Here is a 27381-nt window from a genome sequence, read left to right on the forward strand (position 1 = left end):
TGCCATCCCCTCTTACCTTGGCTGCCTGCCCGCTGGAGTTCTACAGTCACATGGTTAAACGTGTCAGGTCATAAAGGAGCAAGACTAAGACAGCAGACTGTGCCTGTCTACTGAGGGTGTGTTTGCACACTAACCGCGTCAGAGAGAGGAGTTTCGTGAGACATCCATTCCTCAGTGGATGGTGCTCAGGAGCCCAGCGAAATGAGAATTTAGGTTTCATCTCATTAGAACTGTGTGCCTGCTCCAAAGAATAAATAACTTTATACATAATCATGTATGTGTCTCTCCTCTTTCCAAAGAGGAGAAGTTTGTCAATGAGTTCTTTGAGATGCTACAATTTCACAGAAGTGTGGGGAGGTTCTTCCCAGGCCCTTATTCTTAATATCTCCTCACTCTCTCCCTTCTCCTCTTCCCTCCCTTTCTCAATTTAAGAAATGTTCATAGATTCTTCAGTTCCTTTGCAAAGTTGTATAATCATTGCCACAATCAGTTTGAGAATATCTTATTATCTCGCCCGCAAAGATTATGGCATTTAAATTCGCTGTGTAGATTCTATGATGACTTTTAAGATATTCATCAATCTGACTACAGGGGAGAGCCAGTTCAGGCAATCCTCTCCTCTATTGCTTAGGGTCTTAGCTTTCTAGTCTTTTTGTTTATTTGTTTGTGTTTGTTTTTTTGTTTTGTTTTGCTTTTGCTTTTTTGATACAGGGTTTCTCTGTATAACAGTCCAGGCTGTCCTGGAACTCTCTGTAGACCAGGCTCAAACTCACAGAGATTCACCTGCCTCTGCCTCCCAAGTGCTGGGATTAAAGACGTGCACCACCACTGCCTGGCTTTTTCTAGTCTTTTACTCTTCCTTTATGACCCAGTTTTTGTTTGGTCGCCTTTTTATGAGACTCTCTTTGGCTCCCAGGCTGGTGATAACATAGAGGAAGGCGATGGGCTACATGTAGTCCTATCAAAAGCCCTTGCAGGGTGTCCTTGAAAGTTGTCTCAATGACTCTCTGAGAATCTTACCATCCAGACTCAAGTTGGGATCTCTCACAGTTTGCTCCCCAAAAGGGAATAAAGGAATCTGCCTGTGCTCCTCACGTTCATTAGCTCAGGTAATGGTACAGGTGAGAATGGTAAGCAGCTGGGGGAGTGTACCTCTGTGACCGGAGCTGTCGCGCTCCCTTGTTCCCAAAGCCCTGCTCCCCTCAAGTCTGTCTTCCGCTCACACCCCTTGTTTGTATTCTCTCTCTAGACCACCACATGCCTGAACACGACAACAGCATCTGTTCTCCAGTTTTCCATCGGTAAGTGTCTCTTAGCCATCGTAGCAATCTTTCTTAGAAACGCTTGTTTGAGTCAGAGAATACAACTGTGCCAGCTGCTTTCAGGATTGGGAATGAGTAAATCAGTTAAAAAGTGAAGTTGAATATTTTAAAATATTGCCAGTAGTAAGTAGTGTTGAAAGCGCTACAGATGATCTGTAACCTTTTAAAGACTTTTTATTATGTCCCATCTATGTATGGTGTGTGTATGTTTGTGCGTGTGGTTTATGGCTTGCATCTGGAGGTCGGAGGACAACTTGATGGAGTTGCTTTTCTCTCTTCACCCTGTGGATCTTGGTGATCAAACTCGGTTTCCAGAATTGGCAGCATTGCCTTTGCTCCTGGCTTCACAGCCCTGGAATATTTGTTATCAAAGATTATTACATATGGATGTCGAATGCATTGGGTTGTTCTGTTGTGGCAGAAATGCCCTCCTAGTTATGTTTGCTCAGATTAAGAGAGACATATGTTCAGTTTTGTGAACTCTGATGGGTAGAAAGAAGCTAAGATTTTATGTTTGACATAAATAACCTATGTTTAATTTTGATTGATTGATTAATTAGTTAATGAAAAAAACTACTGTATCTGGAAAATATTTCTTCTAAGGGTTTCTGTAGGAAAAGTAAAAGTCCCTACCCAAAATATTCAGTAACAATTTGCCTTTTAATGAGATGCTAGTGATTTTGCTACCTATTCCATTCTTTTTAAAATCTTATATATATATGTGTATATATATTTATGTATATATGTATATGTGTGTGTGTGTGTGTGTGTGTGTGTTTATGTGAATCAATAAGAAACTTGTACACATTTCCAAAGATAATATTCTAGAGAAAGAGAGAGGGTCTTCTCCACAAGACGTAGGTCTACCTCTGACCTGCTGCAGAGTTTGCTCACATCTGATAACCACATCCTGGCCAGTGTTCTGTAGGTTCCCCCTCCCCGCATCTGGACTTCCCGTCTTTGGAGACCAGCCGCTGGTAGAAGATCCTTTTCCTCAGCAGCTCCCATTCCATACTGCATGGCAGTTTGGGCGGCTGGGAGCCCACTGGGGTTGGCTCTACCAAAGTGCGTTTTTTTAGGCATACGCTTGTTACTCCTCCGTCAGCATGTCTCGTGTCAGCTTGTGCAGGTGTGTGAAACTGCCTGGTTACCATTTGGGGTACTTCTCACATTCAGTATAGCCCACATTCAATAGACAAATCAAAAGTGCATATTCGTGAAAAAAATGCTAGCAATGATAAGAAGTGGCGAGTTTTTAGATTTTTTTCAATCTGTTAACTTGCCTATCCTAACTTTCATGATCAAGACGAAATACGGTTCTTTTTATGGTTGTAATTTGACAATAACAAATTTTTAAAACTATAGCCTGATAAGCCTCTTCGTGGATCTTAACTAGAATTAATGTGTTCTATTTACTACACCACTGAAAAATCAAGGTAATTTATCTGTGTTGAGGGTGTATTTGTCGGGGTTCTGTAGAGTCACAGAACTTATAGAATGAAAATCTCTCTCCCTGATAAACACGCGCGCACACGCACACACACACACACACACACACACACACACACACACAATTTTTGGAATGACTCACAGACTGTAGTCCAGACAATCAAACAAAGACTGGCTGTGAACAGAAAGTCTGAGAATCTAGCAGTTGCTCTGTCCCACGAGGCCGGGTGTCTCAGGTGGTCTTCAGTGTGTGCTGGAATCCTGAAGAAGTGGGCTCCGATGCCAGCGAAGGAACAGATGTGCTGACCAGGCAGGGCAACTGGCGAAGAATGAACCCTTGCTTCTTCCATTGTCTGTATGTAGGCTTTAGCAGAAATGTGACATAGGTTAAGGGTGAACTTTTCCACCTCAAGATCTGAATCGAACGCGTGCGTCTTTCAGCCTAGATTAGATCAGATTAGAGGCATAGGTCTTCCTACCTCAAAGGGCCTAACTAGAAGTGGATTCACCCTCTTCAAACCAGTCAGAAAATCTCTCACACGTGTTCCCTCCATTTCTGGCTTGTAGTTCATCCCAGATGGAGTCAAGTTGACAACCAAGAATGGCCATCACATGGGGTGTTCTTTTTGTTAAAATAAACATTAATTTCAAATATTATATTCAGGAAATGAAGGACCACAAAGGAATCCATAATTTTCATTTTGCTCAAAGGAGAAGGGATCTAGCATCAGTTAAAGTATTCTTTATTGTAGAAAGGAAGAAAGTCTCATTTTGTGAGTAACAAAGATGACATCGATTCTCTATTTCCCAGCCTTTTCAGTCAGACAATTGCAATATCAGTTCAGTGGAACTCACAGAAAGGGAGCAAGCAAGGAGAACTAGGGAGTTGGTAGAGAATGTAAGGTTTAGCACGTGATATTCAGGACACAGAATAACTCCAGGCCAAGGGTTAAGGTTAGCTGTAGCATCTGACTTAGCCCAAACTTAGTTTTCCTACCTGTTTATAGATCAGCTTATATAATTGAGAGTGCAGATTTGGCGCCTGGTTCCTATATTAATGATATAAAGAGTCACAGGACCGAGGAAAAATGGGCCCAGGGAGAAAGGAAGAGATACAGATTCAAGTTTATAACCTTCAAAGTACATTTTAAAAATCCTTCTGGGTGATGGTTTTAAAATTTAAAAAATGAAATTGTAATGTAGCATTGGTAATGAATTTAGAGAAATTTTAGCTTATCAATTAGAAACTTCACTGGGAAATTCATGCACTACATTTTCAGACTAGACGTTTTAAAGGTATAAAAAGGATTAAGGCAACAGCAAACCGTTACCTACACTGTGTATGATGCTGCTGGGTAACTATGACATTACAGGTGGAGTTATTTCCAGGATGGTTGTATGTGCCTTATGATCCTTCACTTCTATGGGTGTTTGTGAGGTAGAAGGCAGTGACACCCTTCCGTTGACAGAGATGCTCTGAGTACCACATTTAAGCATGTACCAAAGTCCCAAGTGTGCCATAAATGTGTGGATTCATTTCCGACTTTACAAGCCTGTGGTAATGAAATATCATAATAGCAACTGCAGTTTCATAACTATTTCATCTATACCCGCCTCAAAAGTTATGCAGAATCAGCTTTGTGTTGTGAGCCCGGCATTTGCATTTCTTTATGTATCTTGGGATTCTCCGAATCCATACAGTTAATGGGACTATAGTCAGGCAGCCTCAGTGACACTACTGGAGAAGACATGTAGAATGTGCAGTGTTTCTCGTAGACAGTATATAGATAATAGTTATTATTTATGAGCTCAATTATGAATTATATTATTAGCTCTATTTTCATATTGTCCTTGTAAATATTTCCAGTTAAGTTACAAATATATCCTAAGAATTTCCAAGTACCTCACAGACCTGTATACAAAAATTGCTTACATTACTAAGTTGTGATTTTAAGTTCCTTCAATTATGTGTAATGTGGATAAATATTACCTGTATACATAAAATGCTATATGTATATTGTTCATGTGTCTACATGCATATAAAGAAATAAATATGCAAACACTCTTAAGTAGATGGCTTTGAATATTAAGAACATTCTGAAAGCCAAGTTTTGCAAGCTAAAATTTATCAGGTTATCAATAGCTAAACCATTTTTGAAAAGTGTCCTGAAATATTCTAGGAATTTTTCATTTTTCCATTCCGATGAAAGATCTGGTTTCCATTTCTGCGCGGAGGCATCGATTTGCTGCATTCCTCCTTTGAGTCATTGGATTCAGCTTATGGAATTTATGGTTACAGCCTTAGGGGCATTTGCCCATCTCCTTTAGATTTCCTCCAGGATGAGAGGAAAAATTTGAACTGATGCCCCTTGTGAACCATTATCTTACAGATTTCTCCAAACTGTTTTCTCAGACAGAATTCTGCTTCCAAGGGAAATACCAGAGGCTCCTCGTATCTGTCATTCACTTAACAGAGTTTTACTGGATATTTGCTTCTCATTGTCTTGAGATAACTTTAGCTATAGTAAAAGAGAAGGCGAGGAGGATACAGCAGTGTTACAGGCATCAGCTGGGCAGTAGGAGGCACCGGGTCTGCAACAAGAACACTCCAGGGCCAGGTTGTTGTGATTATGGTGACAATGCCAGGTTGTTGCAATTAGGGTGACAATGTCAGGCTGTTGCAGTAGAGGGTGATGATGCCAGGCTGTTGCAGTAGAGGGTGACGATGCCAGGCTGTTGCAGTAGAGGGTGACGATGCCAGGTTGTTGCAGTAGAGGGTGACAATGTCAGGCTGTTGCATTATTGGTCACAATGCCAGGTTGTTGCAGTAGTCTGTGTGTACAGGTCTCAGGATGCCAGGGCCCATTTGGTCCTGAGCATGGTACAACCAAAGGGAGGGTTGCAGGGAGCTTCCTAACTGGAAAACTCCTGTGAGCCAACAACCGAGTCTCCTCCCAGGGCAGAAGAAGGCTTCAGCATAGAGCAAGGGATTGAACTCAAGCAAGGGGGAGAAACGAGGGTGCCGTCCTAACCAGGACTGACTGGAAAGATGTGGACTATGGCAGGCAAATTTGGGCATATCCAAAGAGTTAGTTCATACAGGCTGCAAATTTTAATATTTATTAGAGGGCTGAGTGAGAGTTTTTAGTCAGTTAATTGAATTTACTTAAAATGGCATACTTGTAGCACTTGGGATGCTAAGGCAGGAAGGTTGAGAGTTCAGGGCAGGCTGATACATAGAGCAAACTTGTGCTACATAGATCCTATCTCAATAAAAAACAATTAATTTTTTTAATGGCACAGTTTTAACAGAGGTCTGCAAAAAGGCCTCTAAGACAATAAAACATAATTGCCCTGGTTAGTCCAATTGTCAACTTGACACAGCCAGAGTTATCTGAGAGACTCTCAGTGTGGGAACTGCCCCAATAAAATTTGCCTCCGGCATTTCTGTGGGTCGTTCCCTTGATGGCTGGCTTATGGGAGAGAACTTGCGGGACCGTGGGCACTACCATCCCCTGGCGGGTGGATCTGGGCTGTGTGAGAAAGCTATCTGAGCAGAACCCAGAGGACAAGTCAGTTAGTAGAAGACCAGCTTCTCCACGGCTTCTGCTTCCCCTGCCTGACTTCCTCAAAGATGCACTGTGACCAGGAAGTGGAAGCCAAATAAACCCTTACTTCCTGCCGTGACATCTATCACAACAAATCAAACTATGACAATAATAAAGAGAGTTCTTTAAAAACCTTGTTTTTGGATTAAGATGGAACTTTGCGTTTGCTGGGTAGACACATTGAGCCACTCTGTAAGAATAGGCCTCTTCACTCTACCCAGTTCTTTCTTTAGATGAGCAGGAATCATTTGCCAAATAAGGATTAAAGATAAACAGACACTATCAAGAACAACTAGTGTAGTTGCGGAGAGAGTTGGTTGGCTCAGTGTAAGGACCATCTAAGTGTAAGGACCGGACACATATTTAAAAAGCTGAGCAGGAATCTGGGCGGTGGTAGGGGCACGTCTTTAATCCCAGAACTTGGGAGGCAGAGGCAGGTGAATCTCTGTGTATTCGAGGCCAGACTGGTCTACAGAGCAGGTTCCAAGACAGGCTCCAAATATACAGAGAAACCCTGTCTCAAATAAACAAAAACAAATAACAACCAAAAAAAATAAAAAGCAAAAGCTGAGCAGGCATGGCAGCCATTTACAATCCTAATACTCAGAGGGCAGACATGGGGGAGCCTCACGGCTATCTGGCTACCTAGACTAGCAGGAATCGGCACACCATATTTATTTCCCCCTAAATACAGTGGAAAGCAAGCATGGAAGACTCTTGGCATCAGCTCAAGCCTCCACATGCACATTCACTACATATGTGTGAACACCCGCACATAGACACATGCGTTCACACACGCAAACAAACAAACAGATCTGATGGTGGGACGTGGGCAAATCTCTGTCAGCATTGTAACAGTCTTCGATCCAGAGCTGGGGATGCACAAACAGAGATTGACTACCAGAGTGACGAGCGGTCACTCCAGGGGCATGGAGGGAAGTGTTAACTCGGTGAGATGCAGGCTTTCGTGACAAAAGCAAATTCAGAGAAATGATCTGGGGATGTCAATCAGTAGAGATGATCCTGAAAGAAGTTAAGAATCGCCAGTAAATTTTGCTTCTCCTGACAGAAATTGGCAGAAATGCATATTTGTGTGCTCAGCAGAGTGGAGTTACTAAGCACTTTTAGAATATGTTGTTTGTTGATGATTCATAAAACTAATTACCTTTTTAAATTTGGCTTTATTTACGGATGTCTGGGTTTTTGTCTTGTGTGTCTATGGGATGCTTGTGTGTCTGTAGGTTACTGTTTTTATGTTGGGGAGTTATGTGTGTGCGTGTTTATATTGGAGGGTTTGTGTTTGTGCGTGTGTTTTTTTATAATGGAGAGATGTGAGTCTCTGTGTTTTTGTATTGTTTTTGTTTGCTTTAATAATGTCAAAACAGTGAAAGAGCATTAGATCATATACGCCTAATATTTAGATATTAAAATATGACAGAATTCTTGAGCCTGAATTTCTTTCTTTCTGCACTGCACCCACCAAAGGGTCTTTGCAATAAACAAGAGCTGCCTGCATCGTATGAACATGCTCTGAAAAGTAAACTCTGGAATAATCCAAAGTTTAAGGTGCTCTTCACTGAATTGGAAATTAACGGGGGAAAAAAAAAGAAATGTGGCTTCATTCTTTTATTAAATAAAGAAGTAAAATGCCACTTGTGTGAGATATTGTAGCTCGTGTGGTGTAGAGAAACTATTCATTTTTCCCTCGAGCCCAATTCATAAACTTCTTAATTACTCAGAACTGGATTCAGTAGATAAATTTTCCCAGTTCTCTCAGAGCAGGTAATGCAGAGGGAGGAGAAACCGAGCCCTCCGTAGCTCTGTGTGAATCACTGCTCAGTCCCTCTGTGAGCTTACTGAAATTCCAGACTATATTTCAGACTACAGTCTTGTGCTTTGCAAGGATGTGCTCCCCTTGCTAAGACCTTCAGGAAGTTATTATTGAATAGTGAAACCTCATCTGAAACATGCAAATCTGTGTCGTACCGATGGTGCTCAAAACAAATATAAATAAAATACGGAATTTTAGGAAATGTTGATGACAAAATTAATTTAGTGCTGTACTTCATGAAGTTCAATACATGTTTTGTTTGATTATAAAATTCTTGGGTATAAATTATATTAAAATCACATCTAGGACTTAATTTTCATGTCAACACACAAAACCTAAATATCTATATATAGAATACGTCTATATGGGGCTGGAGAGATGGCTCAGAGGTTAAGAGCATTGCCTGCTCTTCCAAAGGTCCTGAGTTCAATTCCCAGCAACCACATGGTGGCTCACAACCACCTGTAATGGGGTCTGGCGCCCTCTTCTGGCCTCCAGGCATACACACAGACAGAATATTGTATACATAATAGATAAATAAATATTTTTTTAAAAAAAGAATACGTCTATATATCTGAAATTAATCAATAACTGTGTGGAGTAGATTTCAACTGAGGATATCCTGCCTTTCATCACAGGAGTGGCCCGTGCCTCTGTATGACACATATGTCTTAAAAGACAAGTTTAAGTTGAAAATATACATGATTCATTTTGAGATATACTTATATTTTTCGAATCCTTTTCACACCAAAGAATCAAATGATATTTTTAGAAGAGTCTTTTTTATCAGTTTAAATGCTGCAGTAAAAAGTACTCTAAGAGTAAGTTTCTGGGGGAAAAAATTTAGATTAATTTTTAATTTCTAAAACCAATAACTAAATGAAAGATGACCTTCATATAAATTAGAATACCTCTGGGAAAGTAAAGATACGACCTTCTGCCCTTTCACTTGCAATATTCACTTTGCCACCCACCCTGTGGCACTTAAATACCAGTAATTAACTCATAACTGCATTCTGCTAACGTTAATCAGGGTCTTTCTTCACAGAGGGAGTTCATTCGTAGATGTAGAATGAGAAGTTGATCGTTAGGATAGGCAGTATCCTCCCCAGTACCACTGCTGTGAAAACTCATTCTGCTGCCCTAGCCTAATATCAGGCGCTAGACCGCCAAGTCCTCTGAATTCCTTTGGTGATATCTGCTTCTCTCTGCTTTGACTGAACATTCTGCACATCTCCTTTTACCCTTCATTGCTAGATAATCCTCCAGGACTGGGGAATGTGCATCTGTTTGTGGCTTTAGACGCACGTGAACTAAGTTGAGTTTGATACACAGCTGTGGAAAGTGACTTTGTGGTGCTCCACATCTGTGCTCAGCGTCACACCCGTTTCTGACTTCTGTAGCAATGGAAGAGGCTGAGGGAAATCTATGAACAATTCAGATCTCAGTGTGAACCAGTAACATCCAGTTTCTAGTTGATTAATGAAGGGCACTTGATAAAGGTCCTTCTGTCACAGAGGGGAGCTCTTCGGGAGTTTGCTGTCTACGATATACTGCATCTGGAATCACTGGTCTTACACCTAGAGTTTTATTTCCGTCTTTACAGATAAACGTTCTAGGGGCACTAGCTCGTTTGTTTTTATACCAAACTAACCCACTATTACTACAGGAGTAGTATCTCAATATGTCAAGTCTACAAGTATTAACCTACAAGCTGTAACTATAATATGACTCCAGTTTTAAACATAAATTATTGTCATTTCAGATCAGTTTAATATTTCTTGTTTTCATGTTGTTTCATTCCTCTCCTACTCTACGAACCCTACGCTATTATGTTACATATTGATACAATTTACATCACTTGTAAATGATATAAAATGTAATTTTTTCTCTAGTGGAGATCTAGCTTCTTGTCTAATACCCCTCAAATGAATTGTTTTTATTATTCCTATTATTTTACTGCATATGAACTATCACAGAATATCATGGAATGAATGTAACATTTCAAGGCAAGTGGGCAAATCACCAGGAAAGATGAGAATTTTGTCTTAAGGACCATTTTGCAGGATTCTCAGACCATGACTTAAATATATCTACAAAGGAATGGCTGCCAAAGGAAGATGGTCCTTGACTGAGCTGACAATCTGCCTAGTTTCCAGCAGGCGTAGTCTTAGCTGCAGACACACATCTGCCAGTGTTGTACATCCTCGACTGCAGGGCTGCTCCTGCAATTCATGAGGGGCACTTGATCTTTCTATGCGGTGCCTGCATGCAAAGCTTATGCCTTGTGAAGCACGGGGGCTGGGTGAAAAACTGAGCAGGGAAGAATGTGTACCCTATACGATCATGTTTTGTGGCAGCCCAGGAAGGAAGTGTCCTGGGGCTTCTAGGTGCCAAATGACATAGACGGGAATTGTGACTGAAAAGACACCACAGATAATCACTTTAATTAAAAATTTTTCCATTCTATACAAAGGCACATCCTGGAATAACTCTTGGACCTATCAACAACAAATGAACTCAGTTTTGGTAAAACACAGCAACCAAAGTTAATAAATTTGATAAAACATTTTATTGGTAGAAGTTGTCAATATAGAGAAATGAATATGTCCATAATATTTGGTCAGAATTGAGTTATTAATTAATAACTATTAAGCATGGAAATCTAGGGTTTATTGTCCACATTGTGAATTGCACACTAAAAACACCCCTGGGGAAATGGCCTGTTTATAATTTATAAGTACAGATATGTTTATGACTTATATTTAAATTGAGGAAGCATTATAATATTGTAGACAGGATTAGTGCACACAAGACGATTCTTTTTAAGCATTTACTCAAACAGATATTAAGGATTAAGAGAAAACAATGTAGAATATTTAAATTAATGGCACCTCAAAACTAGTCTGTAGGTATTAAAAACACGCTTCTTTTAAATCCCCCAAATGTGGACACACGATGTTTTCAGAGCGAGTATTTTCCATCTTCTGTTTTATATCCGTTTATTTTTTTAAATGATGATACCACAGAGCAATGATGTCTGCTTGGGGTTGGATCGGTCAGTGAACAGGGTCTGTGCAAAGAAATGTGACAGCGTGTGACTTCTGCATGTCTCGTCCTTAGTCATCTTCCTGGATGAACCCTCACAAGGGGACCTCTTCCCGTTTGCGGCAGATGGGCAGTGGCCACAGGAAATTAGCTGAGCAGCTGTCCTCCCCTTCGGTGCCTGTCTCCCTGTTGCTCCTCTCCCCAGTTTCTTCATTGTAACTGCCACACCTATGGCAGAGACACACTGGTTCTCTTGCAGTGTGTGCATGTGGCAAATGCTGAGAGCTCCCCCATTTTCTACACTGTTATTATTAAAGAATCAGTAGAGATGCACAGCTGCCTCCGGCAAAGGAGTCGAACACACTCAAGCCACTACCGAAAGTGGGTCGCGACCTAGTGGTAGTCTTGATTGGGCAGAATGGTTTTTTTGAAAAAGATCACAAAGTAACAGGAAGCTTTAACTGTTTTCTTGAATGTCATGTGGGTACCATGATGGTATTCGCTACCCCGGTGAATCATTTTTAAAAGATCACTCATAGCTTTTAAAAAAACATAATTATTTCACCGATAGGTTCAGGTTGCCCTTCACATCTCTGATTTCAATTTAGAGTAAGACAAGTCTGTTCACTGATGACTGCAGCTTGGGGCAGTAGGATCACTCCTGGAACGCCGCCGTTGTCCAGCCTTCTAAAGCTTTCCTTATGGAAGCCCACCCATTACCCATCTTGAAAGACAAAGGGGCATGTTGATCCTGCCAAGATTTGCTCCGAGCTTAGCAAGGAGCCCTAGGCCGCCGGGCCGCGTGCGTTCCGTGAGTTGATGATGTTTTTCTATCTAATGCGGTTATTTACATGCAGCTCCTCGAGCCTGCTCACCTCAGAGGCTGAGGCGTGAGTGATAGCAGCCTGGTTCTTATGCCAGGAGAGTCCTCCGAGGGCCCTGTTCAGACGCTCCTTGAGCCCGCAGTGTTTATGACCCTACTGTGTTATCTAGAGGCATGATTTCTGCCTATGTTCTTCCCCATCTATCACTCCTGCGAGATGGGTCCTCTCCTCCTGCTGGGGCTCCGCGCTGCATGTTAAAAGGCAGATTGTTTTTAAAGCAGCACTTTGGCGGGGAGGAGGCTGCTGTTGTCTCTCACTACCAGTCCCCAAGAGGACAATAGCTCCTTCTATTGTGTCCTGCTCTGATCTGATTTTTCTTCGGAAAGTCCTGGGATTACTGGAAAAGGACATAACCCTGTTAAAAAAAAAAAAAAAAAAAAAAAAAAAAAAACAACCTACCCAGGCCTTGAGAGACAAGATGCCAATTGATTTCTCCTGTTGCTATAAAGGGGAAAAGAAATAGAGAGAGCTGCTCACAATCCCTAATCTGCAATTTCATATTTCATTATGAAAAAAGAAAACTACAGAAAAAAATTACGAGCCAGGTTTGTTTTTCAGTATATGTGTTGGCAAGCCAGGCATGACCTGAATTCGTTTGCCAGCAAGACTTGAGTTGAGTGATTTAAAGTTATTTATAGCTTTTGTTTCTGCTACTTAAGTGAACATGCACACATTTCTCTGTAGAAATGTTAATGTGCTTGATAAGAAAGTATTGCACCAGCTATGCTTAGTGTGTGGCACATCATATGGTATATGCGCCATGTTTCCTTTCTGAGATCTGCAGACTTAATAAATAAACTATTTGAAACCTATTATCCACTAAATCTCTTGGTATTAAGAACCTATGTAGCTGTCTCTCCAGAAAAGGAGTAACTCATCAGTGTTCACAAGAGGTTACTAATATTCCTGTCTCTCGATGGCCTTGAGGGTGTGCCAAAAGCTTGTAAAGGTTGTTTATTTCAGCTGCCAAGACAGATAGAAAGAAACGGCGGGGTTTTAATGAATCTTTAAAGCTCCTGGCTCCAGAAGACAGCTACAGTCTTCCCCATGTGTGTACAGGAAGGAGAATAAACTATTGCCCAGCGAGCCGTCCTGCAGCATCCTTCAGACGGGCTGTACTTGACTCATGCTTATAATTGCTGTTTGCTCATGGGCTGGGGTATTCTTGAGAATGTCAGCTCTGTAAGAGCGCTGTGCAATCCCCGATGGAGCAGATCAGCACAGAAACACTACCGAGAGCAGGTCCTGGGAACTGCTCGATCTCTTCAGCTTGTATTGAACTTCTAGAGCTCTTAAGATCATATTCAAGTTCGACTCCAAAACTGAATAGTTCTCATGTCAGCAAACAACTGCTTAATAGTAATTTATTTAATCCCAACCCAATAGTAATGTGATCCATTTCCATATCAGAATATTTTAAGTCAGTAATAGAGAGAAGAATTTTGAGAGATTCTAAGTGCTTTTTCGTCCTTCAGAACAGTTTTGCATACCTATTTATTTTAAGTTGGCAAATAGAATTAGATGCATTTGCCTTGTCCAACATGTTATTTTGAAGTATCTGCACAGCCAGGCATAGTGATGCACAGCTTTAATCCTAACACTTGGGAAGCAGAGGCAGGTGGATCTCAGTGAGTTCCAGGACAACCAGAACTACATATGGAGATCCTGTCTCAAAAATAATCAATCAATCAAACAATCAATCAAAAAACTAGAGTACCGATTCTCCATATTCCCAGGTAACTAGATCCAGCCCCACACACCCATTCTCTTTCTGTTGTTAAAATACATTTATCACCGGCTTGTGCCGTGATCGGAAAAGTAGACGGTAAAGTCGGGGATGTGGTTTAGTGTCCTCTGCTACTCGGGCTCTTGGACAGTCATGAAACCCAGGGAAAAAAAAATTCTGTGTTTGTTCTCTGCAGAAGGGATTCACTGTTTGTCCATTTAAATTGCAGTTTGGAGGGGCACAGCAAGGGTTTCTCGTAAGGAAAGAAATGTAAACCAGTAGAATTAAAATCAGGTGCAAGCGTGATTGCTTATTTAGAATGAAAATTGCAACCGGTTTCGGATTTTTAGAAACTGACAGTTCTACAGATATTACAAAATCAAGAAATGAAACCTCTTTGATAACTTTTGGTGACCTTATAATGTTGATTCATGTCCATTGGCTGCATGCTCTTACGACATCTTATTATGTAACAAACAATTTTGTCGTATTTTGTATCAAGAGCACAGAGAGGTAATTCTGTCTCTAGGGTTTGATGCTTAATGTCTTTATCATACTGACTGTTTTCTAATGATGCCATTTGAATGTGGAGGACAGTTATTACGCAGGGAAAAAAGGTCTCATTTGGATTTCAGGGCATTTTTACTTCCTCCGTGCAGTGACTCATCTTAAACGAATATTTGAACTGACACCATTCATTAACCAATGCGTCATCAGTGTCTTTGAGTCAAGGTGCCGTGCGCGTCAGCACAGTGAGCTGTAGGAGTTCCTGGTGGTTCTTTTCAGACCGGAAAGAACTATGTTCTGAGATAGATGCAAACTCCAGAAGAAAGTCAGAACAACCCACAGGAAATGTGTCTTCCAATCAGTTCTTTCTAACAGTCATTCCCAATGCATTCAGGGTTGCCGTCACCACTGACTGTCATGGGGCAGCCCAAGGGGGTAGCAAGACTGGAGATAGCAGATATTTGAAAACACTATCAGGCTGCACGTTGCTAGAGCCCCCAGAAGGGCCTTGGAAGGTACCACCAGTACATACAAGTCAGCTTCATAGTGAATGCATCTCTGTCCATGCTAACCACGTTAGAATTAAACACCATATGTGCAGAGGCTGCATTAACTCAGCTGTCTGCATTCACATTCTGATCAGCTGTTTTGCTTCCTTTGATTCTCCTGCTAGTTGCCTGTGTTTTTCCTTTGAAGTACCTAGAAATGGGGAGTCACAGCACGGTGCCATGAAGTGCGGGTCATGGCACAGTGCCTATAAGTAGAGGTCATAGCGTATCCCTAGAAGTGAGGGTGCATAGCATATGCCTAGATGTGGGGATGCATAGTATCCCTAGAAGTTCAGAGAAGCTCATTTCCTAGGGTGCAGGTTTTTATTTTTTGGTGGGTACTGTGAAAATTTAGACAGGACAGATTTTATGTGATCTTTGCAGCTGAGAACTGTACAGTCTGAATTTTAACTCAATTCCAGAGCTGTATAGACTTTATGAACTTTTGTCTCTGGGTTCTGGTTTGTCCTGGTGCCCTTATCTTAGCACATCTCCTTTGCTGTTCTTCTTTTAAATAGATTCAGTTGCTAATCTCTTTACCTGCCTTACTAACAAACAGGCAAGGTAATATCCTGGGATTCAGCAGCATTTTGTGTGTATGAACTTAAAGCATTTGCACTGAAAGACAGGGAAAAAAACACATGAGTCAAGAACTTGAAAGTGGAGGCTCACCGATTGTGGCTATGACCTCTCGTAATTGTTGCCCAACAGATAGCTAAGTGGAATATCTTTGTGCACCGAACTGTCTCTGCAAAAGTTAAGGAACACAGCTCTTGGCTGATAAGATTCAACATTGAGCAGAGCCCCAAATCCTTCACTCCTAGGCCTGCCTGTGGAAGGAGCCTCTGGAACAACATGAGATGGAAGAAGACACATGGCCTCAACCTACGCTATAGCTAGCATTTTCTCTTACTTTATAGTTTCTGTTCAAAATTTGTTCTTTGTAAGCATCACAGTCACCACAAAGCAAAGATTCCTATTGGCCTAACATAATACAAGCAAGAAATCAAAGCACCTTGCAGAGTAATTCACCCAACCACAGGAAGCAATACAAGCCAGAGATAGAAGCTGTAGGGGGCATGTACTATGATTTCTGATAAAGGGTAATTAAATTTAATTTTCTCTCAGGAACAGATACGATCAGGTATTTCTTTCTTTTCTTTTCCTAGGATAAATGAATGTTTGAAAGGTTGAATAGTAGGCTAGGAAGTCACGTGGTCTGGACTAAGAATGACTCTGGATGCCAGGAGTCACCCCCTCAGCCTCCACAGCAGCTCTGTGACATGGGTGGCCATTGTTTTCCCCAGTTTGCAATGATGGAAACCAGGGCACAGAAGTAACAGTGTCTTATCTGGGGTCACACAGTAAAGAGATGTGAACGTAAAGATCGTAAGATTGATAGCCTGGTCCAGCTACCTGCTCTCCTAACCCTACACATAGCAACCTGGAGAAGATTCAGCAGAGGCAACTGCACTGAAAAAAGTGGGAGGAGACCAAGGCTTCTAATTTTGATTTACTAAATATTAAATGTCTTCTGGGGATGGCTAGTAGACTTTAGATCTCTGAAGTAGGAATCTCTTGGGAGATATAAACCTAGCTACATCAGTTACTTTTCTCCTTGCTATGACAGAAGCAATTTAAGGAAGAGTCTGTTCTGCCTTATGGTTTGAATGAAGTACAGTTCATTACGTCAGAGAGAACAAGATGGCAGGTCTGTGAGGGAGCTAGTTACGACATACCCACGATCCGGAGCAAAGATGAACGCGGGTGCCCCGTCCTTCATGTTGTCCTTTCTCTGTCAGCAAGCTCAGCTCATGAAATGGTGTCACCCGCATTTGCTGTGGGTCCTCTCTCTTCACTAAGCCCGGTGTAGAAATTCCCTCTCAGGTACGCCCAGAGGTGTGTTTCCTAGGCAATTCTAGATCCTGCTTGTCCACTTGGCAGAGTATTGACCATCGCACGGGGTCATTATGGTACAGATTTTATTAAAGGCCTGAAAAGGAGGTAAATGTAGAGAAAAGAAATAATTAATGCAGTTTGGGTCTACTGGGGAATAGAATGGTAGCTACCAAAACCTGAGGGTAGAGATGGTGGGCAAGGTAAGGAGAGATACGAGGCAGAGGGTACAGTTTCAGTTAGAAAAGAGCAGCATCCGATAGCCAGAGAAATGCAGAAAATATGAGTCTATAAAGAAATGTGGCAAATGTAGACATGTGTTTAAAAAAAGACATTGTTATCCGCGTGTTCTGTTTGTCTCGCTATAAATCCTACGCTATTATCAGCTGTGGTCTGGGAGAGGACTTTCAGTTTAAATCCTGAGAAGTTGTGAAGACAACCCAGTGTTCTTGTGCATGACTTGACCATGCTAAGCAGGTTTTTTGAAACAGCGCAGATTCAAAGACACAGCACAGTCCTGGCCCAGCTCAGGACATCTCAGTGGCGAGTTTCTTGATGGGCAGGCGCAAGGTGGTACCCAGCACTTTTAGCACAAAAGAAGAGATGCCTTGTATCATAGTGCGGTGCAGATGTGTCCTAAATCAGATGTTGGTAAAACATCTGTCATTAGACACTACAGTGACAGTGCTCGCTAGTGGTGTGTACAGCAGAATTAAGAATTAATTATTTAATTCTTATTTAGAATTAATTTAGAATTAAGAGCTGACAACAGAGACAGCTAGACAGAGGATTTATAAAATCCCTTTACATAAAATATATGGTCCTCTCTCAAACGCTGGGCTTGGAGATCATATGCAGCACTATGTGGTGGCTAAATTTCCTCAGCAAATTGGAGTTCATTAATTTTGCTTATTGACTCTAAGCTTGAGAGTAAAATTGAAAGTAACAAGACTTTTTCATAGTCTGGCAAGAACCAAAGGAAATGCTTGAAGGTTTTGTTGGTGTTTCTGAGACAAGGTCTCACTATGTGGCCTGGCGCTGTCTCTCTTAGAAATCTCAGTGTAGACCAGGCTGGCCTCTAACTCAAAGAGCCCCACCTGCCTCTGCTTTCTGGGTACTGGGAATAAAGGTGTGAGCCTGACCTTTGAACTTCAGACCCATCTTAAGCACAACGCTGTCTCTTAAACCATAGTTGTTACCATGGTTTCCAGTGATCTTCCTTACATTGCCCAATCGCTAAGTTCTCACACTGTTGTTTTAGAGGGAGCGATTGCGTTAAAGTGGTCTGGTGTCGGAGAAATGGGTCTGCAAATGAGGATATTTTGCATTTGACACTCATCTGGTCTTACATTTCAGGCTTGTCAATTTGATATCTTTGATATGAGAGGGAAATAAAGAGGCACCCGTTTCAGGTACCCGAGCCTCACAAAAGCAATAACTCTGCACATCACATCTGGGTACAGGAAGTCGAAAGTAGCATTAGGCTCCAGAATATGCAAGAATGCGGTGAAGAGTCACCGACTCCTCCTCTCTCCCACATCTTGAGTCTGGGGAAGAACAAGTTTCACGACAGTGACGGAAATCTATGTGACAGGGTTTATGTGAAGAACAATTTGTATCCAGTTAGCAGCTTCACTCTGAGTGGGTATGGGACATGGGTCCTCTACCCGACTGGTGCCACTCATAAGGGCCACTCATGAAAGCCTCCGAGTGAGGCAGATCTGCAAATATGAACGCTTCTCCAGAAGATTCTCCCACTAGTGACAGTCCCCATCTCTGTCCCCTTAGCAAGCCACTTGTGCCACTGAACCCAGTTCAGTTGTCCACCCTTCCCGTGGAGCCCTTTATGATGGCCCTGATACAGTTATCTTCAGAGTACCGTTTGATTTCTTGGCACTGCTGAAGACGTGCCGGAAAGGCTGGGGACTCAGTGAGCCTTACAAACGAGGGTACAGGAGAGGTCATTCACTTACAGACAGAAAGTGAGCTCAGGTGAGGACAGGTGAGGCTGGAGATGGAGGGTGAGCTAATCACAGTACGGAAGTCTGGTGAGAGCTGGTGAGGAGCCCTTTACGGTGGTCAAGCAGAGACGGATTACACAGCTCACCTTTAGGCAGTAGAGAATTTTATGATCCAGTGACTGAAAAAAAAAAGTGAGTCACCTGCCATAGCCAAGAGTCACGTGTCTCTGTGTCATAGGCATGCCATAAGTTTAACCTCAAAACACTGAAATAACAGTGTGAGGGACCTGATAGAAACAGTGACTGTGTCGGGCTGCCTTGGGTATCTGTCTGGCATGTGTCAACATCCTTTCTACGCTTGCTTTATAAACAGCTTGCAAGACTTCGCATTCCGTATGTAACTTTTGGGTTATTAGTCTATCCTTCTCAAGAACTCACCCTGCTTGTTGACTTTTAAACACCGGGGCACACAAAACATAAAAGGAGGAGGCAGGTAGCATTTAAACCTTCAAGCTCGTCTGGACTTTCCACCAAATACCGTTCTCTGCCAGAACTCTTGCTTCTTTATGCTGAAGTTTGTCCCACGAATCCTGGCAGCTTCCACTTCCAGCCACGCAGCTTGGTATTTATTTTAATCAGCTGCACATGACAGGTAGAATTTAGCAACAGCTACAGTGGCATTGGATGGGTTTCCGAGTAGATCAGTGTAGCCAGTGGCCTTCTGTTAGATGCTCCTTTTTCTCGTCCTTCTTCCCATACATTTCGGCTGTGAGAATAAATCTAAGAAAACACCTGTTTGGCCTTTTAGCTCATGGCCAGTGCTGGCAATCCCGGACTAACTGGTTTGTACTAGACACCACTGAAATGAAATGTAGTCTGACAAAAGCTTGGCAATTCTGACTGCTGCCAATATAAAACCACCACCAGATGCTGTTTGCTGAGACGCGGTGTCTTCTAGCAGATGGATGGAAGTTAAACACAAATTGTACTGTTTTTTTTTTCCTTTTGGTTCATTTGTTTTTATTGAAATATAGAAATTTTGCTGTTTTAGTTACAGTTACAGTCAACTTGTAGCAAATGCTTCATTGCTGTTTTGGGTTTTCTGGGATCTTTGAAATTACCCTCAGACCATTCTTTCTTATATGAACTTATTAGAAATGGAGAATCAAATTCATCATTGGTTCTAGAACTTCGTTTGGTACTCCAATACTGAAAATAATAATGAGAAGTAAGCACCAAATATTCACAATGGACTGTTTGTTCTGCCTCTGCCTCAGATATTAAGGGCTTGGCCATAGCCAAGAAACACCTGCCCCACCTCCAACAGTCATTGTTTGGAACCAGTGTTCTTACAGTATTTTGTTTCCTTGCATGCTGCTGCACCATTGAGATAACCCATAGATGAAGAGAATGGTGGCTTTGTTCCCCACTTCAACGACTCATACACCATTTAAAGTAATCACTATCAACTGATATTTACTTTCATCAGCAATAATGGCATTATTAATCATTCAGAAAATTGACCTATTTCTTGCCTCAGAACTGTGTGTTTTACTGTAACTTAAATAGTTCGTATTCTCTAGATAAACCTGAAATTTGTCTTTTGCACCTTCCTTCTTGTTCCAAAGATTGCTTATTAAATCACATTTATGATAAAAGAGCACAAGAAATTTCAACAAAGTGGGAATTGTGGACTAAACAAATATTTCTAAAGCGTTGAAAATATTTATAGGAGACAATCATCTGCAATTGCACTGTTTTCTGATCTTCAGATTCGTTCTTATTCTTGCTTACAGGGTCAGGATCCTGCCGATTTAGTTATTCTGACCCCAGCATCACTGTGTCATATGCCAAGAACAACACTGCCGACTGGATTCAGCTCGAGAAAATCAGGTGTGTTATCGCTAAACTATTTGCATCTAAGACTCTGTTCCTCTGTTTGCTTCACTCCACCCCTGACCTATCTTTTCACGGTTAGAACACTTTGGTTATTCTTTTCTCCAGTTGTGAGTATACCTGTTACGGCCTGTCCTACTTGAGGGAGATGTAGCGAGATATATCTTTCACATTCATAACTTCCTACTGTTAATACGCCATCTACAAGACTGTTTTGGGTTGCAGCACATTTGGGATCATAACTTCTGAGAGAGCATCCTTTGCCACATAACCTCACCAGCTGTGGCAGGTAGGAGGTGATCTGACTTTGGCCTGCGATACAGACCCAAGAGTATGACCAGTGACTGACTGCCCACATCCATTCCTGTCCACGGAGACAGGGTTCATAGCTGGGAGGCCTCTTGTGTCTCATCTGTAGTTCCGGCACTTAGCTTGTAATGTCCCTCAAGCCTATGTTTACAACCTGTATTTTCCTTATTTCAAGAGTTCTCCCAAAAGAAAATGAAGTAGGATACTCCAGATAGAAGGAACGCCATAATGCTGGAAAGGGTTGATGACGTTAGAAAGTCCCGAATCATGTTTACCACTGATGCAGAGTTTAAACCCTGAAATAAACTTCAAAGCAGATGATTTATTAAAGGAATAAATATACAAAGGAAAACAATGGCACGTTGCCTGCTGTGCCGAGGGTCATAACTCCATACTTGTATTAAAGATTATGAGGACTAGGTTAGTTATTAAGTTGGAAAAAAATTAAGTAGAATATTCTCCATCAGTTTTGAGATTTGTTTTCCATCAGCTCTTTCCTTTATATCAAAAGAACAATGATCTGTTTAGGGAAGCAGAAGAAATATTAGGTTGATAATCGTTAATACTAACCAATTTGTACAAGGCTTCTAGAAGTATATCAGAAAATAAAACCCACATATCTAAGCTCCAGTCTGATGAAACTAAGAAAGATAATTCTAAGTCAGGGTTTTCATAAATTGTCTCCCCTTTGACTGGATAAGACATAATTTATGGGTGGTTACTGCATGCTGAGCTCTGTCATGCTGGGCCAACTTTATGATAATATCTATTCTCAGTTGTAGAATTTTGAAAATACATTCATATTGGATACTTGGGCATCTAACTGAGTGTAAGAAAACCAGCACATATATAGAAATCTTACCTATATCCCAGCAGATTTCCTTCTACTATTTTATATCATAACCTAAATAAGTTATAATGTGTGCTTGTTGCTGAAAAAGAGCTATATCGTGATAAATGATAGAACTACACATTTGATCGCACATATAAAGATCACATTCAGCTGAGTACATTAAATATTTCTCACGACATGGCTCTCTCTGTTTTAGGCTGTGTAGCAAACCGCCGTACTCAGGCATGCAAACCTCCCTTACCCTTGGTGATCAGCATGAACGCTTTTTCTAACCACCATCTGAAATTAAAGTATATTCTCTTCAGCATTTCAAAATTCTTTTTGAATTATTATTTTTAAAAAAACATGGAATACTGTAAAAGAAAAGGGAATTGATTACCCCCAAAGGTGAGATGCACCATCTATAACCCCACTGACAAGCCTGAAGATATATATGTGCTTCACTGGTGGGTGAAAAATACGGCTTCCTCTCCAGCCCTGCCCGCTGATTTATAGGGAGCCCAGCCTACCACTAGTTTGCATTTTAGCACCATTTTTAATCTCAGCTAAAGTGACCGTTTTTAGAGCAGCAGATATTTCTTTTTGGTAGGATGAAAAGATTAATAAAACTTGTATGATATAGCAGAAAGAGATAAATCCTAATAGATGTGATATAAAAAGCCTATTAAATTTTATCTTTTCCAAAGATTGACCTGGATACAATTGTGAATAATTATAAGGGAATACAATCATCAGATGTAAAAAATGTATCTCATGACTGAAAATAAATATTATATAAAGACAAATTTGTCATATATATGTATATATAAGTATATATACATGTATATATATTTAATAAGGTCATTTGCCGTGACCTCTAATCAATGTATAATTTCAAATAATCCATATGAATTTCTATTTTGTCCTTTTTTCTTATCAAGTGAGTGGTTTTTAAATAGAACATCTACCATGCGCCAGAACTCTTCTAGATACAATTTGATTCTTTTCCTATAATCCTAACAGCTTGTGTCACCTTTCCTTCCACTATCCCTTTCCTGGCTTATTTGAACACACTTTGTACCTGCTTCGTGTCAAATACAAAACCCTCAAAGGCCTTAAATATGTACGCTGGTTTCACTTACTAGAAAAGCTGTGACAAGCAGCAGACACGTGTTGGGCCCTGTGCCTGTTTTGAACGGATGATGAACACTGCATGTTCAGAGTGAGGCTATGATCTTCACTGTGTGCTTGACTTCCTCTCTTTGCCACGCTTCCCAGAGCCCCTTCCAACGTCAGCACCATCATCCACATCCTCTACCTTCCGGAAGAAGCCAAGGGGGAGAACGTGCAGTTCCAGTGGAAGCAGGAAAGCCTGCGTGTAGATGAGGTGTACGAAGCCTGCTGGGCCTTGGACAACATCCTGGTCATCAATGCCGCCCACCGACAAGTCATCCTGGAAGACAACCTTGACCCAGTGGACACGGGCAACTGGCTCTTCTTTCCTGGAGCAACGGTCAAGGTTTGAACGCTTTCATCCCTTCTTCTTTTAGAGACCCAAGGCTCACTGAGCCAGTCATTTCAAGATAACTTTTCCCCAACACAACTCTGAGTATTAATTAACAATCTTCTGTCTCATATATTACCATTTAAGGGTATGATGTCACTTTGTAAAAGACATTTCTTTATTCATTCATTTTATAATTGTTTGAGGACTCACATTGGGCTGAACCCTGAGAACATCATCCTGAAAAGGCGAATACATTTCTTCCCCTTTTGTGGCTACCGATTTCGTGGAAGCAGATAGACATGTAACTGCAAATACAGGACAGCCTCGTTGTCATTTTCTGGGAAAGCGTAGAGTCTGAGATGACATCAAATCCAGGAGTGGGACTTTGGGAAGGTTATCCAGAAAGCAGAGAAAGCAAGCAGTTACTGAAGGATGGTTGGAAGGTAGCCAGGTAGGAGGAGGACCAGCATTCTGGGAAATGGGGATCACCATACACAGAGGTTTGAACTGAGTGTTTGTGTCTTCCATACATTCGTGTGTTGCAATACTATCAGATTGGGCTATAAAGTGAATGACCTTGTGAGGTCATTCAGTCATCAGGATGAAGCTGTAGTGAATGGAAGATCAATATCCATATAAAAGAGACCTCTCTGGCTCTTAGCATGTGAAGCCAAAGAGGCTAAGGACACGTAGGCACTTACTAAGTCTTCTAGAATTCTGATCATAGTTACTCTGACGGCTTCCAAAAGTCTTAGAAAGAGGTGTTCCTAGTTCAGTTTTCCAGGCCATGATATTCTCTGGCTGGAGCCCCACATTAAAGCAGATAGTCCAGATCAGTGGTTCTCAATCTATAGGTCACAACCCCTTTGCGGAGGGGTCACATATTGGATAGTTACATTACGATTCATAACAGTAGCCAAATCACAGTTGTGAAGGAGCAACAAAATAATTTTATGACTGGGGGCACCACCCTGTGAGGAACTGTATTGAAGGCTCACAGCACCAGGAAGGTCTAGAAGGTGAATCCATAAAGCAAAAGCCCTTAAATGGAGTTCAGAAGAGTTCTCCAGTAGTTTTTGAGACTTGTGGTAAGTAATCCCAATGTATGACAAACGAAAAGACCTTGAAGATCTACTGGCTGTGGGGCTCTACCTGAAGATCATATCAAAGTGGTGTTCTCTAAATCAGGCCAATCCCATTTTGCACTTGAAATTGTTCTCCTAAGAGAGAACACCGAATGAAGGGTTGAGTGGAAAGAACAAAGAGACTGCTTATAAGGCGTTCAGTGGGAGATCTTGCTAGGCAGGACTAGGGGGGACAGGATGGAGAAGTGCTGACATAGTACAGATTTGGTAACAAGGGAATGGAGGAGTTAAAAAATGATAAAGAAGACAGAGGGATGGTGGACGTGAAGTCTAGGTTCAGGTGCCGAGATGGACAAAGTGTCGTTTGCTGAAACCAGAAGTAGAAGGGAGGAACGGGCTCGCAGGAAGGTCAAAGGAGGCTTTAGTTTGGACACACAACTCTTGATGTGCAGCAGGTAGCTGGCAGGAGGTCAGAGGCATGGGCCAGAAGCTGGGAAGTTGCCGTGTTGGCAGTCGTCACTGGCAAGTGGAGATGGCAGTCGTGAGCTTGCCTGATGAGAGACTGTGATAAACAGTACGGAAAATGTTAGTCGGTCATCAGCTGGATCTCTGTGTGTCTCTAGTTTGTGGAAATAAATTGGAAATTCAGGTGACAACTGTTTTTGCTTTTTAGCTATGACTTACTGATGCAAAGCAATCCTGTGTTAGTTAGGTGAGATTCCAAGAAGGGAAACTAGGAGAATATAAAGATTTAAAATATTGTACTTCTTTGTGTATATAATTTAGGAAATTAACCTAGGACCTTATGTAAGCTAGGCAAGTATTATACCACTAAGTTATACCCCCAGCCCTCTTCTTATTATTGGGGATGGGAGTGCAAGGTCTCTCAAGTTGCCCAGGTTGACCTTGAACTCACCACGTAGTCCGTATAAGTCTCAAACTTATGGTGCCTCTTCCCTTTGCCCCTTGCCTTCTGCCCTTTGCCCCTGCCTCTGCAACTTCTGCCTCTTCTACTTCTTAGGTATCTGGGATTGGAGGCCTGTGCCACAAGGTACATCTTGCTTGCCCCCTTTTAATATTTATTTCAGAAAGCTGAACTTCAGCCTGGTGCTGTAGATCACTTTGTCTAACATTTATTTCCGTGGAACAATACTCTGAGTACTAAAATAGCAGTTGGTTGATTGTTTTGTCATTTTTTTTTTGTATTGTGGTTGTGGCTTTTAAGGCAGGGAAATCAAATAATACCATTATTTGACAATTATGATATTTGAAACATGAGTCATTGTCTTTGTAGAAGCCTTTGTCTTTAAGACTTCCTGATTATATTGATTATATTCAATTTGTAGCATCTACCCAATGGAATCTTACCTCAGTGAATACATATTCACTATCAAAAAATTTAAAAAATAATAATTTATTTCAGGAATGTGCAAGAAAAAATGATTGCAAATTATTTAGTGAGGTCACAACACAGAAACTCTCCTTCTTCCTCAAGCAATCAAAGCTTGTCATTTTGGCTCAAGGTGCTGAGGTTGCAACTGTGTCCTGGTCCTAGAAACAGGCATTCCCTCTGCTCATTCCAGAAAAGCCTCCCACTAGACTGCTTACTGAAAATTTCCAAACACAATCCAAAGCCACAGCTCCCTTAGAAAGAGTCTGCACAGTCCTGCTGCATAGAGAACCGTTGTCACAATACTCTGTGTCTTCTTGCCACTGTGTTGAAGGGGGCTTCCTGCTGTCTTTATCTATACTAGCAGGCAGGTACTGAGCCTTTTTCCAGCATCATTTATCACCTGACTCCCACACCCTCTGCTAAACAGGTACGCATTTCTGCCTCATGTTACAAGCTACTATACTAATCTAATTAGTAGCTTGGTTTCTTAATGCACGTACTTTGGTTCCACTCACGATAGAAATACATGAAGTCCGCTTTTGCTTCAGTGCAAAATTTAATTAAATTAAAACTTTGGGTAGAATTTTTTTTTTCTTTTTGGTCTTTTGTCCCACTCGTAAGCTTACTGACCACTTATAAGCTTATTGGGAATTGCCAAGGGACCTTGGTCTACTAAGAAAAAGAAATGTCACCATGGTAATGATTTATTTCACTGTCTTTATGTCACCTGCCAGAGAGAAGTTCTTCTCTGATGTCTCTTCTGAAAACTTGAAGTAAATGTCACAGTTAAATCTAAGAATTTGTCATTTCAACTTATTTGAATGACTACTTTTTAAATTTTTGTTTGAAATACCTCACAATGAAACTTTTTCTTTGACCAGATACTCCAGAATTCTAAAATAAAGGTTGTTTTTTTTAACTACATGAAATTTATTTGTCAAATATTAACCCTTCCCTTAGTGACCTCTGAGATGAACCCTGAATACAATAACTACTTAGAAGACATTTCAGTCCTTGTGGATTAGGAGAGGGTGTAAATATTACTTTATTTGGAACTTTAATTGTAAAGATTGCATGTGTTTGTTCCAACTACTTTGTATTTTTTAATATTTATTAAATGTTTCCAAGGTAGTTAGTTACGTTTTAACTGAGTCTAAGAGAAAAGTTGCCCATGACTAAGAGAGGGGGGAAACAGTGTGTGTGTGTGTGTGTGTGTGTGTGTGTGTGTGTGTCTGTGTGTGTCTGTGTGTGTCTGTGTGTGTGTGCACGTGCATGTGCATACATTTGTGTGTGTGCTCATGTGTGTGCATACGTGTATGTGCATGTCTGTGTATGACTACAAAAAATCTCTTAAATGCTAATGTTAATAAAGTAAAACAGTTGTGATTACAGACAGTTATGACTAAATTGTCTAGCTGCTGATCTCCAAGACAATGTTTAAGGGTAGTGGGTCAAAAGGAAAGAGGAAAAAAAATGAGTCATTGCCACTCTTAGAAGTATTTCTCTCATCTTCTCCAGATGTTTCAATTTCTCTGAAAATACATATTATTTCATCTGAGATATCATTGTTTATCCCATG

At 41.1% G+C, this 27381-nt stretch overlaps 1 protein-coding gene across 2 annotated transcripts in view; it reads left to right on the forward strand.

Moving 5' to 3' along the window:
* Positions 1 to 27381, forward strand: part of Reln (reelin) — a 433437-nt gene that overhangs the window by 221572 nt on the left and 184484 nt on the right. For both annotated transcript variants that reach the window (XM_087902405.1, XM_087902404.1), the window contains exons 8-10: positions 1250 to 1301; positions 20577 to 20673; positions 23096 to 23336. In XM_087902405.1, coding sequence (XP_087758531.1) covers positions 1250 to 1301; positions 20577 to 20673; positions 23096 to 23336 — 390 coding nt within the window. The remainder of the gene's footprint in view (positions 1 to 1249; positions 1302 to 20576; positions 20674 to 23095; positions 23337 to 27381) is intronic.

The sequence above is a fragment of the Myodes glareolus genome, chromosome 27 (genome assembly GCF_982192425.1).
Source record: "Myodes glareolus chromosome 27, mMyoGla1.1, whole genome shotgun sequence".
In the NCBI taxonomy this organism is placed as follows: domain Eukaryota; kingdom Metazoa; phylum Chordata; class Mammalia; order Rodentia; family Cricetidae; genus Myodes; species Myodes glareolus.